This window comes from Myotis brandtii, unplaced genomic scaffold (genome assembly GCF_000412655.1).
Source record: "Myotis brandtii unplaced genomic scaffold, ASM41265v1 scaffold112, whole genome shotgun sequence".
NCBI classification, from domain to species: domain Eukaryota; kingdom Metazoa; phylum Chordata; class Mammalia; order Chiroptera; family Vespertilionidae; genus Myotis; species Myotis brandtii.
This window is the reverse complement of record NW_005353838.1, coordinates 10,599,795-10,616,459: the sequence shown is the minus strand read 5'-3', so window position 1 is coordinate 10,616,459 and position 16,665 is coordinate 10,599,795. Positions and strand designations below refer to the sequence as shown.

Below are 16,665 nucleotides of genomic sequence, written 5' to 3'. Positions count from 1 at the left end.
GATGATTTCAGTGAAGTTAAAATTAGGAGAGAGGTTAGGCATGATTTTGGAAAACTTGGTGAACCAGAACGGGTACATGTGCAAGAATATGCCCAAAGTGACCATTTCTCAAATATCCACTCAAGGAAAACTTCTGAGAGTTACGATACAAAAGACTCATCTACCATTGTATATGAAGAACCCCTTGGTGAGGAGAGATACTACCCAAGAAGAAAAGTGAAGCATAGAATCATTGCATTTGAAAAGTTACAACATGCAGAGAAAGGAGTTCTAGAGAAAAGAGCTACCAAGAAATCATTTGTTAATCCTCCTCAAAAGAAGCCTGATGACATTGACTTTCCATTAAATCAAAGAGAATCAAAATCCAGTGACCTAAAGGCAAATATGCATCAGGCAGATAAAATGTCTCCAAACACTGAACCAGATTCATCTAACATCATAATGAATTTAAAGCTGCTTTCTTCTCAAACTCATGGGGAATTTAAAGTACAAGAGAGGGAGCAACAAAAAGAAATAGGTCTTATAGAGCGGTCTGCAGTTTCTGAAAGGGCTGAATATGAAACTCCTATTACATTTGACCTAAAGCAGTTTCACTCGCAAATAGAAAATCCAGATTTAAAATCCCAAGAATTAGATAGTGGTCAACCAGAAGAAGCTTATTTTAAAATCCAACATCCTGCTTCTGAAACAACTGATGCTGAGAACATTGTATTTGATCTAAAACAAATGTATTCTCATATAGGAGATGCAGCTAAGGATTTCCAGGAATCTAGGCCACAATGGGAAACACCTTATAAAGAAGAAATTCCTGGTCCTGAAATACTACTATTTGATACACAGGATATGTCTAAAAGAATGCAAAATGACATACTTACAAATCAAGACATTTCTTCCAGTCAAGACTGGATGAAGGAAAGTTGTATTGATGAAAAGACCTATTATTTTGGGAAAGAAGTCCAACAGATACAGGAACAAAAGGTAGAAATTTTAGACACAGATACTTCTCTTAAAATCTTTTCTGATGAAATCCATAGTCAGGCAGGTGGCCTACTTCAAACCTCATCTGCAGATGTAGGAGAAACTGATATTTCTGAGAAAAGACGTTCTTTCGAAAATGGAGATCCAAGTTTCATTTCACTTTTGAAAAAAGCAGCAAGTGAGGAAAAGCTTTTAGAGGTTTGTGAAATGAAGGAAGAACACACTTTGGAACACGAGTTGGCATCATTTCAAAAGCAGGATGAAGGGATACAGGAATATGCCACTGGAGACCACAGAGGTGATGTTCAGGAAGCAGACACACTCCACAGAAAACCCTCCCTGAGCCAGTGCTTTTCATTCTTGATGACTGAGGAACAACGGAATCCAAATGAACAAAGAAGTGAAAGAGGTGATGTCTCTGAAGAAGAAAAAGTTTACCAAGTTCAAGCTAAAAATGAAACTTCTTTCTTCACTACTGAAGAAGAAAAGATTGAAACTTGTTTTCCTAAACTGGACGAGGCACATACAATGGAAGTAAAGGACTCCGAGTCCTCCCTAACACAGTATTTACTTGCTGCTGGAAAACATGAAGTTCCTGAAACTAAAGACACCAGAGACACGGCAAAACTTGTCCAGAGCGAATCAACCACGTCCATGGAGGTTGAAGAAGTAACTTTCAACACTGTGTATGAATATTACAACCAACAACAGGAATCATCAGGTCGCCCATTTTCTCCTGAATCTGATATTTCCATTGATGTGGGAAGTATAAGCAGTGAGGAAATCTCTGAGTTAGATCAGTTTTATACCCCACCATCCTCTGTTGAACATTTTGAAACTCCAAAGTCTCCTGATTTATATTTTGCTCCATTAGATACAACTAAGCAATCCTCAACAAACGCAGGAGGTAAGACTGTTCAAAGAGCCACGCCTTTAGAGGAAGTTGCTGAAAGGTACTCAACACCTTTGGAAGGGGAGATAGCAGAAAGATATTCCACGCCTGCAGGGGAGACTTTAGAGAGATATTCCACACCCTCAGGGGAGACTCTAGAAAGATATTCCACACCTTCAGGGGAGACTCTAGAGAGATATTCCACACCCCCAGGGGAAACTCTAGAGAGATATTCCACACCCCCAGGGGAGACTTTAGAGAGATATTCCACACCCCCAGGGGAGACTCTAGAAAGATATTCCACACCCCCAGGGGAAACTCTAGAAAGATATTCCACACCCCCAGGGGAATCTCTAGAGAGATATTCCACACCCCCAGGGGAGTCTCTAGAGAGATATTCTACACCCCCAGGGGAGACTTTAGAACGATATTCTACACCTTTAGGAGGAGAAACAGTTGAAAAATATTATATTCCTACTGGAGGACCAAACCCCACTGAAAACTTTAAAAGGCACCCATCAAAAATAGAAAGGGAGGACAGTACGCCAAATGAACATTTCCATACACCTACAGGAGAGAGAAGCTCAGCCTATGAAGTATGGCGCTCAGACTCATTTGGCACACCCAATGAAGCCATCGAACCCAAAGACAATGAAATGCCTCCATCTTTTATTGAACCTCTGACCAAAAGGAAGATATATGAAAATACAACATTAGGCTTCATTGTTGAAGTTGAGGGCATTCCAGTTCCTGGTGTGAAATGGTATAGAAATAAATCTTTGCTAGAACCAGATGAAAGAATCAAGATAGAAAGGGTGGGTAATGTATGTTCTTTGGTAATTTCTAACATTCAGAAAGGAGAAGGGGGAGCGTACATGTGCCATGCTGTAAACATCATAGGGGAAGCAAAGAGCTTTGCAGATGTAGACATAGTACCTCAACAAGAGAGAGCAGTGGCGCTCCCACCTCCAATAACACATCAGCATGTCATGGAGTTTGATTTGGAAAACAATTCATCATCAAGAACACCTTCTCCTCAAGAGATTGTCTTGGAAGTTGAGTTAAGTGAAAAAGATGTCAAAGAATTTGAGAAGCAAGTGAAAATAGTCACCGTTCCTGAATTTACTCCTGATCATAAAAGCATGATCGTGAGCCTAGATGTCCTTCCATTGAATTTAGCAGATCCAAATATGGCTTCAAGAGGAGAAGAAGACAAAGATCTAAAAATTGACTTAGAAGTATTTGAGATGCCTCCTCGTTTTATAATGCCTATTTGTGATTTTAAAGTTCCAGAAAGTTCCGATGCTGTGTTCAAATGTTCAGTCATAGGTGTCCCTAGTCCCGAAGTTAAATGGTATAAAGAATATATGTGTATTGAGCCAGATAATGTTAAATATGTGATTAGTGAGGAGAACGGAAGTCACACCCTTAAAATTCGAAACGTCTGTCTTTCTGATAGTGCGACATACAGGTGCAGAGCTGTGAACAGTGTGGGAGAGGCTATCTGTCGGGGATTTCTCACCATGGGAGATTCCGAAGTATTTGCTATGATAACAAAGAAAAGTCGAGTGACTTTAAGCAGTTTGAAGGAAGAGTTAGTCTTAAAGAGCAAGTATGCAGACAGCTTTTTTGAATTTCAGGTGGTGGAAGGGCCTCCCAGGTTCATTAGAGGTATTTCTGACTGCTGTGCCCTGGTCGGCACAGCAGCTTATTTCCAGTGTTTGGTTCGTGGCTCTCCAAGACCCACAGTTTACTGGTACAAAGACGGGAAATTGTTGCAAGGAGCAAGGTTCAGTGCTGAGGAAAGAGGCATAGGGTTCCACAACTTATTCATAACAGGCTTAGTAAAAGATGACGCAGGTGAGTACAGGTGTGTAGCTATCAACAACAGAGGAATGGCCGAGACCTGTGCAACACTCACCCTAATGTAAAAGTTCTTGTACGATGTTTTAGTGCCTTCGTAATTATTACACTTGATTTGAGTGCTTTCATATTTTCCAAATTATATAGATCTAATAAATTTCCAAATATGTCAACTCTATTTGAATGCATTACATTGAAGACCCCTGGGAACACAGTTTCTCCACGTGGACGTCTCATGTTTGTAATACATGTAAATACTCTGTTATCTAAATATCTAAACTGTGGAATCATCACTTGTGTCCATTATACTGTGAAAAATCAAGCACAATTAAATATCTCTATGGCTACCTAATTGTATTTCTACTTTACCTTCATTTCTCCTTCTCCGAGTGTTTCAGCAGAATGTACTCTCTCTTAGAGATAAACTATATCAGTAAAGTAAAATGTAAAAGGGAAGACCATGTCAGATGACCACACAGACAGATTAGTGAGAATCTCCTCTCTGCTCTGAATATAAGTAATTTTTTAAATTATAACCCTTTTACAGCCAAATTAATGCTTATTTACTCAGACTTAGAAGAGATAAAACAAACAATAGAAACCAGCTTTGCTTAGTTGGTAACTAACTATATACAGAGAAATCTTGGTTCTCAAACTTAAGTCATTCCAGAAGGGTGTTTAAGAAGTGATTTGTTAAAACAAAACAAAACAAAACAAAAAACTGAATCATTTTTTCCCATTAGAAGTAATGTAAATTGAATTACTACCTTCCAGACCCATTAATCACTCCCTGTTTTAATCTTTCTTATATACAGTTCATGTCTAATGTACTATTTAACCTATAAACAAACACTTCTTTTCTTAAATTTACCCAACCACCCCTTACTCGCCTTAAATGAGTCACTTTCAGCACTCCTCTCAGGAGTCTTTCAGGGGGTCCGTATGCAGCATCTTTACTTTTTCATATATCATTGCCTCCGAAATGCTATCACTGGCTAACTGCTTTCCCTTTATATAAATCAACAATTTTTCTGTCTCTTCAATTGCCTGTGATTGTTGTTTTTTGAGCACTTTCACACCCTGAGCAACATTAACACTCCTGATAGCCTCTTTATGATTTAAAATTGTACTAATAGCTAGATTCTGCCAGCAACAATGGCATTTGTTGCCTGAGAGATGCTTTTTGTCATGCTGAGGTATCAGCATGAAAGTGTTGTCAAGTAGAAAACAGAAGTTTTGTTTCACAATTTGGCTGAGAACCAAATTGTTTGAGATGGGAGACATTTGAGAACCAAGGTTTGACTGTAATCTGTTTGACATTACAACCTCAGTATATGTTTGGCTATTTTAAAAATGTTTTAATTATTAATATTCCTTTTCTTAAGTCTTTTAACTCTTGCTGGTTTTGAAGGGACCAATGTTGCTGCTCAGATAGATATCATCTGGACATTTGCAGAATATGCAAACACAGATCTTTTTACTTTGGGAAATATCTCATTTTCTCAGTTCAAGATGGCATCAAGTGTAAAATGCAACATTAATATTTTCTTAGGAGAAAAGAAACTACCATATTACATTTTTACATAAGATTTTAAACTACAGTCCAATTTCAGAATCTTTAAAATTAGAAAAAGGAAGGTGGAACGTTTTTAGAATTGAGACAGTATGGTAATTTGTATTTGTATATAATAAGATAATAGGCTTTCCTGTCATTTTCATTGAATTTCATTGTTTAAACTAACTCAAAATTAATAAGCATTCAAATTCAAGATTTATATATGTTTCTAAATTGACATTTTTTATTTTTCAAAATTAAAATGATAATAAATTCACAAAATCCTTAGCATTGTACCTATGTACCAATGTGAACCTAAATCTTTTCATATAAATATAGAGAAATTCAGGTGGGGTTTTTTTATCTGAAAATGAGGGATTTTACCAGAAATCCTAAGAGGTGATCATTCAACTCTCTGTGTCATCCCAGTGGTAACTTTTTAAAAATAATTTAGAATAAATTTTAGTTATACAGTAGATGATGAAAGAAATAATAAAATATAGTAATGAAATTATGAATCATTCCTACCCTCAACTCTTAAATATAGCCCAATGACTATATTTGTTCTCTACATTGAGCAATTTTTAAGTACCATGAATGTATTAAACATTAATTTTAATTCTAAAAAATTTAAAATGTAATGTGAATTTAATTTTCAAAAGGATTCATATAACCAATTATGTTTGCCATGTTTCTTTCATTGTATTACCTTTTTATTCCCACAATGGGAATTCCCTAAAAGCCCTTCCAAATTAAATAAGCAATTGGGAATATGTGCAGAATGTAGACAGAGCAGTAAGGCTCATACCCTCACCTCCATGCCCCCAAAAAACATTTGTTCTACTTGTTTTAAGTCACCATAACTCATCAAGATAGATACACTCTTGTGGAGCAATCTGTTTCAACCAGTGTGCATACAATATCTGTGATCATCGTTATAGATATAATGAAATGTATCCATCTTAACTCCCTGAAATAAAACTAATTCTATAGTTTAGGGACTTAAGGATTTATTCTACTTTTAGTCATCTAAGGGAGGTTTAAATAAATTAGAAATTCAGGTCATGATAAACTTGACAAGCACATTTTACCCAACTGTTATAGTAGAGCATAGATTGCAACAATTCAAAGCCTGTTTCTTTAAAAATAAATAAATAAATAAGAAAGACCAAAAAAATGTGGATTTGCAGGAAATGTTGAAAAATATACTTTTATTCACATAACAAGGAGGGCTTTGTTTTGCTCATTAGAATTCTGTTAGTCTCAAATGCATTAAACTTGAGGATATGCAGAATAATAGTGATTGAATAAAGAAAAGTAAGCTTTGGTCACACTTGACTTATTTATTAATTGTTGAAATATTTTTAATTTTCTGACTCAATGGCACATAACTTAAAAGCCTGGAATATTAATTTCTCTGATTCTGGATAAAGAATTCATTTATTACATAGTCGAAGTTAGACATAATTATTAGCTGCTACTACTACATGTATTTTAAACCACATGTTTCATGTTTCAGGGCATTTGAATTTTATTTATTATCTTTTTATGGTTAATACATGATATTTAGAAGTAAGGGAGAATATTTCAAGATATTAGTGAGTAGGGGTATATGAACTATATTCACATTCATTCCCTTTTACAGATATTTTGTCAGTTCAAGTAAAGGGAAAGCTGACATGAGTAATAGATTACAGATTAAATGTAAAGTTAAGTGGTCACCATTAGTATATGAAATTAATCAATGATTTTATGGCAACTAATTGCAATAATAAATAATTGAGTATGTATTCTACATGTTATAGATAAGTTTTACCAGTACCTTTATAGCTAGCTGACACTGGAGTCCTGCCTTCTAATGCTTATAACACTAGAACAGAAAGGTATTAAGTTATAAGACTAGTTCATGTAATGCAATTGGAGTGAACTAATAATATAACTGCTTTTGAGTAAGGCAATAAAACTACTATTTATGGGGCTGTTGTACATACATAACAGCTTTAATGAAAATCCTAATTCCTTATTATCAAATTATACATCTTTCATTCTGTTGTCCATAATACTGTTTAAAGAGTATTTGTTATTCACTGTTTTCTTTTTCTGTTCAATAATTGTTGTATAGGTATTTCTTGCATAATAGAATACAATCAAGGTTGTTTTTCAAGCTGATGTTTTGTTTAAAATGTAAAAGAATTGGTTCTTAAAAATTTGTATGAGTAAAGCAAAAGGATACTGTGCTCTCTACCTAGGAGTCAGCCAGCATATCCAAAGACAGGGTAATATTCAGTAATTAAGTATTTAATGTTAGATTGTCTGTACATAGATTATATAGAGATTCTCAGTGTGTGATCTTGGTTCTTGGTTTACACCTTTACTGAGGGTGAACAAGGACCATTGCTCCTTGATCATAGCCAAATCCACTGGGCCCAAGTTCTTTGCATGGCCTCCTTTACAATAGATGTGCCCTCTTTATCACTCAGAGTTGTTGATTTCTTTCCATACTTGGCACATTGGAAATAGTTTTTGTGACAGGATTTCCAGCTCCAATTCTCTTTTCAGCAGCATTAACAAAATTCCCGCATCTGACACATTTCTTAGCATTTCCGTATTTCTGAGCAAATGTATAAGTAGTTGGATTTATTGCAAGCCTGTGAGGCTGAGCACTCACTGGCTTGATAGCCAGTCTCTTGCCCACTTTATGTTGAGCCCCTGGCCTTACTCATAATCTTTGGGCCCATACTTCTTGCAATAGGAGGATTTGCAGTAGACCTCTTCATCTTGAATTGTCACTATTGTGCTATCTGAGATTTCCTGCAAACCATGCACAGCACAGAAAGCACAGTGGTGAAAGCTTCTCACACCACACTGCACCTCTTCCACATGCTCCACAGTCCTCCCCAAAAGGCCATTTGAATGGGAGGTGGGACCACACACCGAGGGTGGAACTAAGGAGATTTGTGGAGGGAGTGCATGGGAGTCAGGAGCCCCAGTCAAGATTTTAATTTGGAGTGGTTTTCTCTCATTTCTGATTCTCCCATTTTATTGACTAACTTGAGTTAACATAGGTCTTATTATCAAAGCTTTGTTATAGTGCTGTGGCAGTTTACATGGGCAAAAGATGGCTTGCATTTCTAGTAACTGTAAACAGGAGTTCTCTCATAAATTCACATTAAACATTGTTTTTAACAATGGCTTCAGTTTATAAGCAGTAACTAGAATATAGATGATTTATTTTGGAAATCATCAGTCTTCAATTTGATAATAAGGATATTTTTGCATATTAAAATTTTATGTATAAATAATAATTCTGAACCTTTTAAAAAATTGATTTAAATAACCATGGATTCTTTTAGTACAAATAGTTAGCCAGCAGTTTTTCAAAGTTGAGTGTTGATATTATAGCACAAAGAAAAATTCATAAGAACATCTTTAACATTTATAAACTCTAACACAAATGAAGTGACTGAAAGTTGCATTAGTACACACTTTATAATCATATAATGTGATATCATAAAAGGTTAAACACTTAAAAATGTGCTTTGTAATAAGTTAATCTCAAGATAATCTAATGATTCCAGGAATAAGGCAGAAGAAGACCATCAAGTGATACATAATTCTTTGACTTTCATTTTTTTGTTGTTAAATAAAATTGATGGTAAAATAATAATCATTTTCCCCCATACAGAGTTTTCTAGTGGTCTTCTGTCTGCTGAGGAAGAAGGACTCCAAACCTATAGCTCTGACCTTCAGCTATCTAAAGGAAATGAAACACTTGAACTTTTAGCTGAACCTCCAGTTCATTCAACTAAATTCTATTCCAAAAAGGAAGGCAGTGTCCCGGTTTTTATCAAAGAAGTGTCAAATGCTGAAATAAGCGTAGGGGATGTGGCTAAATTATCTGTTACGGTCACTGGCATCCCCAAACCTAAAATTCAGTGGTTCTTCAATGGAATAATGTTAAAGCCTTCTACTGACTACAAATTTGTTTTTGACGGTAATGATCATAGCTTGATCATTCTGTTCACAAAATTTGAAGATGAGGGAGAGTATACATGTATTGCCAGTAATGAATATGGACAGACAATATGTAGTGCCTATCTAAAAATAAATTCCAAAGGAGAGGGACGCAAGGAGACTGAACTAGAATCAGCAGTGGAGAAATCTCTGGAAAAGCTTGAAGGTCCTTGTCCTCCTTACTTCCTTAAGGAATTAAAACCAATCCACTGTGTTCAGGGGCTCCCGGCCATCTTTGAGTATATGGTGCTTGGAGAGCCTGCACCCACTGTTTTGTGGTTCAAAGAAAACAAACAGCTCTGCACCAATGTTTATTACACTATCATTCATAATTCTGATGGTTCTGGGACATTTATTGTCAATGACCCTCAGAAGGAAGATAGTGGCCTCTATGTCTGTAAAGCAGAGAACGTGTGGGGTGAGTCCACCTGTGCTGCAGAGCTGCTGGTGCTTCTGGAAGACACAGACATGACTGATGCGCCCTGCAAAGCCAAGCCCACCCCAGTGGCTCCCCAAGATTTTCCACAGAAGTCGTTAAAGGGCCCGGCCTTTGAAACACTTGACTCAGAGCTGAAGATGGCAGCTGAGCAATTGCAATCCACAGTCTTGTTGGAGCAGGAGATGCTGACTCCTGAGAGCACCAGGGGACTTCTTCCCCTCGATGGCACTCTCCATGTTCAGCCTACCAAGGAGCCACCTCCCAGTTCACACCTGCAGGTTGTCCAGTCCCAGAAAACCCTCCCCAAAGAAGATATTCTAATGCCTGCATCACAGGTGGTTCTATCAGATACTGAAAAAATTTTCCCAAGTGCCATTTCCATAGAAGAAATTAGTTCATTAACAGCCGAGCCTCTGAGAACTTTATTAGCTGAGCCTGAAGGGATTTATCCACAGTCATTGATAGAAGAACCTCCAGCCCATTCATATCCAACTTCTGTGGCTGAGGAATTACTTTTACCAAAAGACAAGACAGTACCTGGTGTGGACAAAGAGCAAATAGGGACTCCTCAAAAGCAAGAGGCACACAGCGCTCTGATCCTGAGTCAGAGCTTAGCTGAGGGCCACGTGGAAAGTTTCGAGGGTCCTGACATTGCGGTCTCTGAGGTAAACCGAGAGCCCCAGGTCCCTTCAGAACACACGTGCACAGAAGAAGGTGCAATTTTGATGGAAAGTGCGGATCAACTAGAAAGTACAGCTCATGATTTTGTGGCCAGGACTGAGGAGAGCAAATCCTTAAGTTTCCCACTAGCATGTGAGGAAAAGCAGGTACTGCTCAAGGAAGAGCATTCTGACCACTTGACAATGCCCCCTGACCAAACCATCGAGTGTAAGAAAGAGCCGGTGGCAATAAAGGGCGTGCAGGAAGTGCAGGGCCGGGACATTCTCGCCAAGGAAAGTTTGCTCTCTGGTATTCCAGAAGAGCAAAGATTAAACCTGAAAACGCAGGTCCGCAGGGCTTTGCAAGCAGCAGTGGCCAGTGAGCAAACGAGTCTTTTCTCTGAGTGGTTGAGAAACATTGAGAAGGTGGAGGTCAAGGCCATAACCTTCACCCAAGAGCCCAAACGCATTATGTGCACCTACCTGATTACCACAGTGAAGTCTCTAACAGAAGAAGTAACCATCGCGATTGAAGGCATTGATCCTCAAATGGCTAACTTGAAAACTGAGTTTAAGGATGCTCTGTGTGCTATTATATGTGAGGAAATAAACGTCTTAACAGCCGAGGACCCCAGGCTTCAGGAAGGAGCCCAAACAAGCTTGCTGGGAGAAATAGATTCTTTTTCAGATTCACAGAAGATTGAAGCAATCACTGAACCAGAAATTGAATCTAAATATTTTGTCCCAACAGAAGAGGTCAGTTATTTTAAAGTGGAAAGTCAGGTCAACGTTGTGGATGCGATTCTCACTGACGAAAAACAAGATGAGATACCAAAACCACCCGAGGAGCAAGACAAGTCCTCTGAGAGTGGTTTAGAGAAGGCTGGGCTAGTAGACATACAGGAAGATGGGGGTGGTCCTGTTATACATACACCCTTGGTGGACACTATTGCTGAGGAAGGTGACCTTGTTAAGCTCACATCATCCATAACAAATGCCAAAGAGGTGAATTGGTATTTTGAGGGTAGACTGGTGTCTTCAGATGAAAAGTTCAAGTGTTTCCAAGATCAAAATACATATATGCTAGAAATTGACAAAGTAAATACAGAAGAGCATCAAGGAGAGTATACCTGTGAGGCCTTGAATGACCATGGAAAAACAGCAACTTCGGCAAAACTCACTGTAGTCAAAAGAGGTTGGATTTTTAAGGATTAAGTAGATCAAGCTCTAACATTCACTGGATTGTAATGATTTAGGTTTCATCACCAAATTTTCACTTATCTGCCACTGCCAGAACGTAGTCGAGTTAAAGTAAGATTGAAGTCACAGACATAATCATGGTTATTCACTCCTATCCTTTTCCTCGTTGCCTTACTGGCTAATGCTATATCTACACCATTATTCATTTTTAAAATAAGACATGCTTTTATATGTTTCATAATACCAACACATATGCTTTTAAGTTTCTTTTTTATATGAAAAGACTTTAATAATGTGATATAAAGCTGTCAGGGAATGCCTAGACACTCTAAAATGGCCAGCCTCATCCCCAAATTCAAAATAACCATGATTAATTGTCTGTTTAAGTTTCTTATTTCTATTTCATTTTTGCTGTTGTTTCACTTATTACTTTATGTAGTAGATCACGTTTTTTCACATTATTCTCAGTGTTTCTAGTCAGCATGGTATATTTAAAGAATATGTCATGTTGCTATGCATGTAAGCCAGTAGCATCACATTTGAATAATTTTTTCACAATTCACTGCAAAGTAATGATTGACTATGTTGAAAGCTGCTTACTGTCTTCTTCTGCCTTCAATGATCTTTCTCATTTTCCAGTCACTTGTCGTACTGCTGCAATCCGTCTCACCAATTTCAACTGTTTTACTTCATTAACAGAAACAAAAGTTAGAAGGAAAAGAAAAATGCGGCCTGCCTGATAAGGAGGCCTGCTAATGGACTCTGCTTCCCTTTGCAGCTGCCCCCGTGATCAAGAGGAGAATCGAGCCCCTTGAAGTAGCTCTGGGCCACCTCGCCAAGTTCACCTGTGAGATCCAGAGTGCCCCTAATGTCCGATTCCAGTGGTTTAAAGCTGGCCGAGAAATTTACGAGAGTGACAAGTGTTCGATTCGATCTTCAAATTATGTCTCCAGCCTGGAAATTCTGAGAACCCAGGTTGTGGACTGCGGCGAGTACACCTGCAAAGCCTCTAATGAGTATGGCAGTGTCAGCTGTACAGCCACACTCACTGTGACAGGTAAATGCCGAACATTGAATCCGATGTTGTCCTCTCATTTCATATTGTTGCCTGATTTGCTTTTCATCCAGGTGCCGGAAGTGTGTGTTCTACCAACTGGAGAGACCAGTAGCCAAGATGGTAACATGGTAACATGGTAACATGGTGGTGAGGTGCCGCAGAACCTGTGCGGGACAAGAAATCATTATTTAGTCATGGTTCTAACAACAGCTAAATAAAAATAATTTATTATTTCGAGGAAAATGTTAAGGAATCAAATGAACAGTGGCTCCTGAAAATTGGTTTCGAGAGATTTTGTTTTGTTTTTATCTCTTTCTCTTTTTTAAGGACCATCTTGGTGGATATACTAGTATCTTGAATAACTACAAATGGCTTGGCCCTTAATATACAAATTTCAGGACCACCAAAATTTTTGGTGCCACTAAAAAAATATATGATATCCCAGTATATTTAATAATTTGGAAACAGTTAGTTACTTAAGAACAGAATTACAAATTAAGAAAAGCCAGAGCATAAGACTAAAGTGAAACAGACCTAATGTGAGACGGGGAACTAGCACAGGACTGTAAACTAGGATTCTCACCCTAGGCTTTATTCTTTATTTAAAAATAAGAGCAACTACACAAATATTCTGTTTCCAATATCTTATTTGACACACAGGATGACATTAGAGTAGTTAACACTCACCAAGTGTTTGAATTCCCTCATTAGAAAAAAATCAGTAGCTCTTTTCTTCTCTCTCTCTTTCTATCTTTCTCTCCCCCACCCCCTTCAAGGCAAAGTATGAACTATGATTTAGGATCATGTTGTTAAGAGAAGCCGTGGACTATCCCTTGGTCTTCTCTTTCAATGAGAACATGAAGGGGGAAGGCAAAAGCAGCGCATCTGTTTGACTTGAAAAAGTCAGAGTTCCTGTAGCTTCCATTCTTCTACAACCTCTTTACATATCAGAATATCAGGCCCATGGCAACCCAACCAGTGGTTTTCACTTTGCAATCAAAGAATCTCCATGTGACCATGTACATAGCTTTAATTGTAATGACACTTTTGGAAATTTCTTTACCCAAATTAGGCCAATTCAGTAATGGGACTAATATTCAAGCTTCAAATATGAGAAGAGAGAAAGGAGGATGATTTCTTAGTATTGGAAAGGGAGGTTCCTAAAAACTTGCTTCAAAATTCAGGCTGGAAAGGAGAATTACAGCTATAAATATTTTTACAAGTTTGAAATGACTTAGGGGTTGCTTTCAAAGTTGAGTCATTTAAGGATTTACTGGTGGTTGACATGAGGGTTAGAGAGACTTACAAAACTACCAAACTTTTTACCACTGAATATCTCTACTGTTCAGAAAAGTTAAGTTCGGTTTTTATCTTCCTCATACAGTCTTCTAATTAGCCAGCATTAAAGTATCAGCTGAATTGCTTATCAAATAATTCAAACAACCAATCAACTCCTAAAATGGACAAATCTTTAGCAATAGTAAGTTAATGTTGCTAAATAAAGGAACATTTGTTTTTCCTTTGATAGAGACATTTAAAGTGCTGTCTTGCTCCTCTATAAAGATTACTCTTATCCCTTTTCTTTGACAAATCTTTTTACTTTGTTAATACACTACTTTATTTTATTTTATTTTTAATTTGTCTTTATTGTTGAAAGTCTTATAGATGTCCCCCTTTTCCCCCCTTGAACCCTCTCCTCCCTCAACTCCCCCCACCCCAGGCCTTCACCGCACTATTGTCTGTGTCCACGGGTTATGCACATATGCATATAAATTCTTAGGTTAATCTTCCCCCGCCCACCCCTCTTTCTCTTATCCGTCAGTCTGTTCCATGCTTCCATATATCTGGATCTATTTTGTTTGTCAGTTTGTTTTGTTCCTTAGTTTCCACATATAAGTGAAATCATGTGACACTTGTCTCTCTCTGACTGGCTTATTTTGTTTAGCATAATACTCTCCAGGTCCCTCCATGCTGTCGAAATGTGTACCTTATTTTAAATAATGTCTCATGTTTATCTAAAGATATAACTCATCTTTTATTTTTTTACTTGGAATATGTAATTATAGCAAGAGCTTTGGTGGGGACAAAATATAATGTTGAAAACATTTTTTTTGCAGAGGCATATCCACCAACCTTTTTCTCCAGACCTAAGTCCGTTACAACCTTTGTGGGTAAGACAGCCAAGTTCCTCTGCACAGTGACAGGGACTCCCGTGATTGAAACCATTTGGCAGAAAGATGGTGTTGCTCTGCCACCTTCCCCTAACCGCAAGATTTCAGATGCAGAAAACAAGCACATTTTAGAACTCTCAAACCTTACAGTTCAAGATAGAGGCGTTTACTCTTGTATGGCTTCTAACAAGTTTGGAGCCGACATCTGCCAAGCGGAGTTAATCATAATTGACAAACCACATATCATTAAAGAGTTAGAGCCTGTGCAATCAGCTATCAATAAGAAGATCCACCTTGAATGCCAAGTAGATGAAGACAGAAAAGTCACAGTGACATGGAATAAAGATGGGCAAAAACTCCCAGCTGGGAAAGATTATAAGATCTATTTTGAAGATAAAATAGCATCCCTTGAGATCCCTCTTGCCAAACTAAAAGATTCAGGAACCTATGTCTGCACAGCCTCGAATGAGGCTGGAAGCAGCTCCTCTTCTGCGACAGTAACCATCAGAGGTAAGAAATGTGTGGATGGTGTTTTTTCATCCTTCCCTGAAAGGATGAAAAACTGTTGATAAACATTTCAGTACATTGCGTTACTGAAATGATTTCATCCAAACAAAACCGTTTGGTTTGGGGAAATCCTGGCATTGTTTGATTTTATTTTTTCTATCTTCTTCAGAATTCACTTACTTTTCAAACTATCTGCCATTAACAACACTTGCTTAAAATTATCTTCTTCAGAATTCACTTACTTTTCAAACTATCTGCTATTAACACTTGCTTAAAATGTCTTCTAAGAACTTCAAGTGTCTAGGAAATCTTTAACTAATCTTTTATGAAATTGCTCTTTGTGTAAGTAGAGTTGGCTTGGGTTGGTTTGTTTGTGTGTGTTTGTGTTTTTTTTAATCAAGAGACTGGAAATGTGTTTTCGAATCATGGAAACATGGAAAGGTATTGTAAGCACCACACCCTTTTCAAACATTTCATGCAGATGTTTTGTGTTTGTTGTGTTTTTGTTGTATACGTCTACTTATCTTTTGTGGAATTCATGCTGCAGACATCATTTTCTTTTTCTCTTCTTGTTAACTTCACGTAGAGCCACCATCCTTTGTGAAGAAGGTGGACCCCTCTTACTTAATGCTCCCCGGTGAATCAGCACGCCTCCATTGCAAGCTGAAAGGCTCCCCTGTGATCCAGGTCACTTGGTTTAAAAATAACAAAGAACTTAATGAGAGTAACACAATCCGAATGTCTTTTGTCAATTCGGAGGCTGTACTGAATATTACCGATGTAAAAGTTGAAGACAGTGGGAGTTACTCATGTGAAGCAGTGAATGATGTTGGTAGTGACAGCTGCAGTGCTGAAATAGTTATCAAAGGTTTGTGTGCTCAGTTACAGCCCATTGCTTTTCTGAGAAAAAAATTTTCTTTATAATTGCGGGTAACACATGACTTACACAATGCTTTCGTGCTTTTGTAGAACCTCCTTCTTTCATCAAAACTCTTGAGCCTGCAGATATAGTGAGAGGAACAAATGCCCTCCTTCAGTGTGAAATCTCGGGCACGGGACCGTTTGAAATTAGCTGGTTCAAAGACAAGAAGCAAATTCGAAGTAGTAAAAAGTACAGGTTGTTTTCTCAGAAGTCTCTTGTGTCTCTGGAGATCTTTTCTTTTAATAGTGCGGACGTTGGTGAATATGAATGTGTTGTTGCTAATGAAGTCGGCAAGTGTGGCTGCAGCGCAACACACTTACTGAAAGGTCAGTGTTTGAAAAACTGATGCCTCTTTAAAAAATTGTCCAAATAGCCTTCTTAACCGTGGAAAGAAAACTGGTGGTTTCC

The 16,665-nt window shown here is 37.8% G+C and overlaps 1 protein-coding gene and 1 pseudogene across 1 annotated transcript in view; one reads left to right on the top strand and one right to left on the bottom strand.

Moving 5' to 3' along the window:
- TTN (titin) overlaps positions 1 to 16,665 on the top strand; it is a 282,573-nt gene that overhangs the window by 63,909 nt on the left and 201,999 nt on the right. The window contains exons 46-49 of the mRNA XM_014546416.1: positions 12,379 to 12,657; positions 14,775 to 15,338; positions 15,922 to 16,203; positions 16,305 to 16,583. Of these exons, the coding sequence (XP_014401902.1) occupies positions 12,379 to 12,657; positions 14,775 to 15,338; positions 15,922 to 16,203; positions 16,305 to 16,583 (1,404 nt within the window). The remainder of the gene's footprint in view (positions 1 to 12,378; positions 12,658 to 14,774; positions 15,339 to 15,921; positions 16,204 to 16,304; positions 16,584 to 16,665) is intronic.
- On the bottom strand, positions 7,660 to 8,417 carry LOC102248180 (annotated as a pseudogene).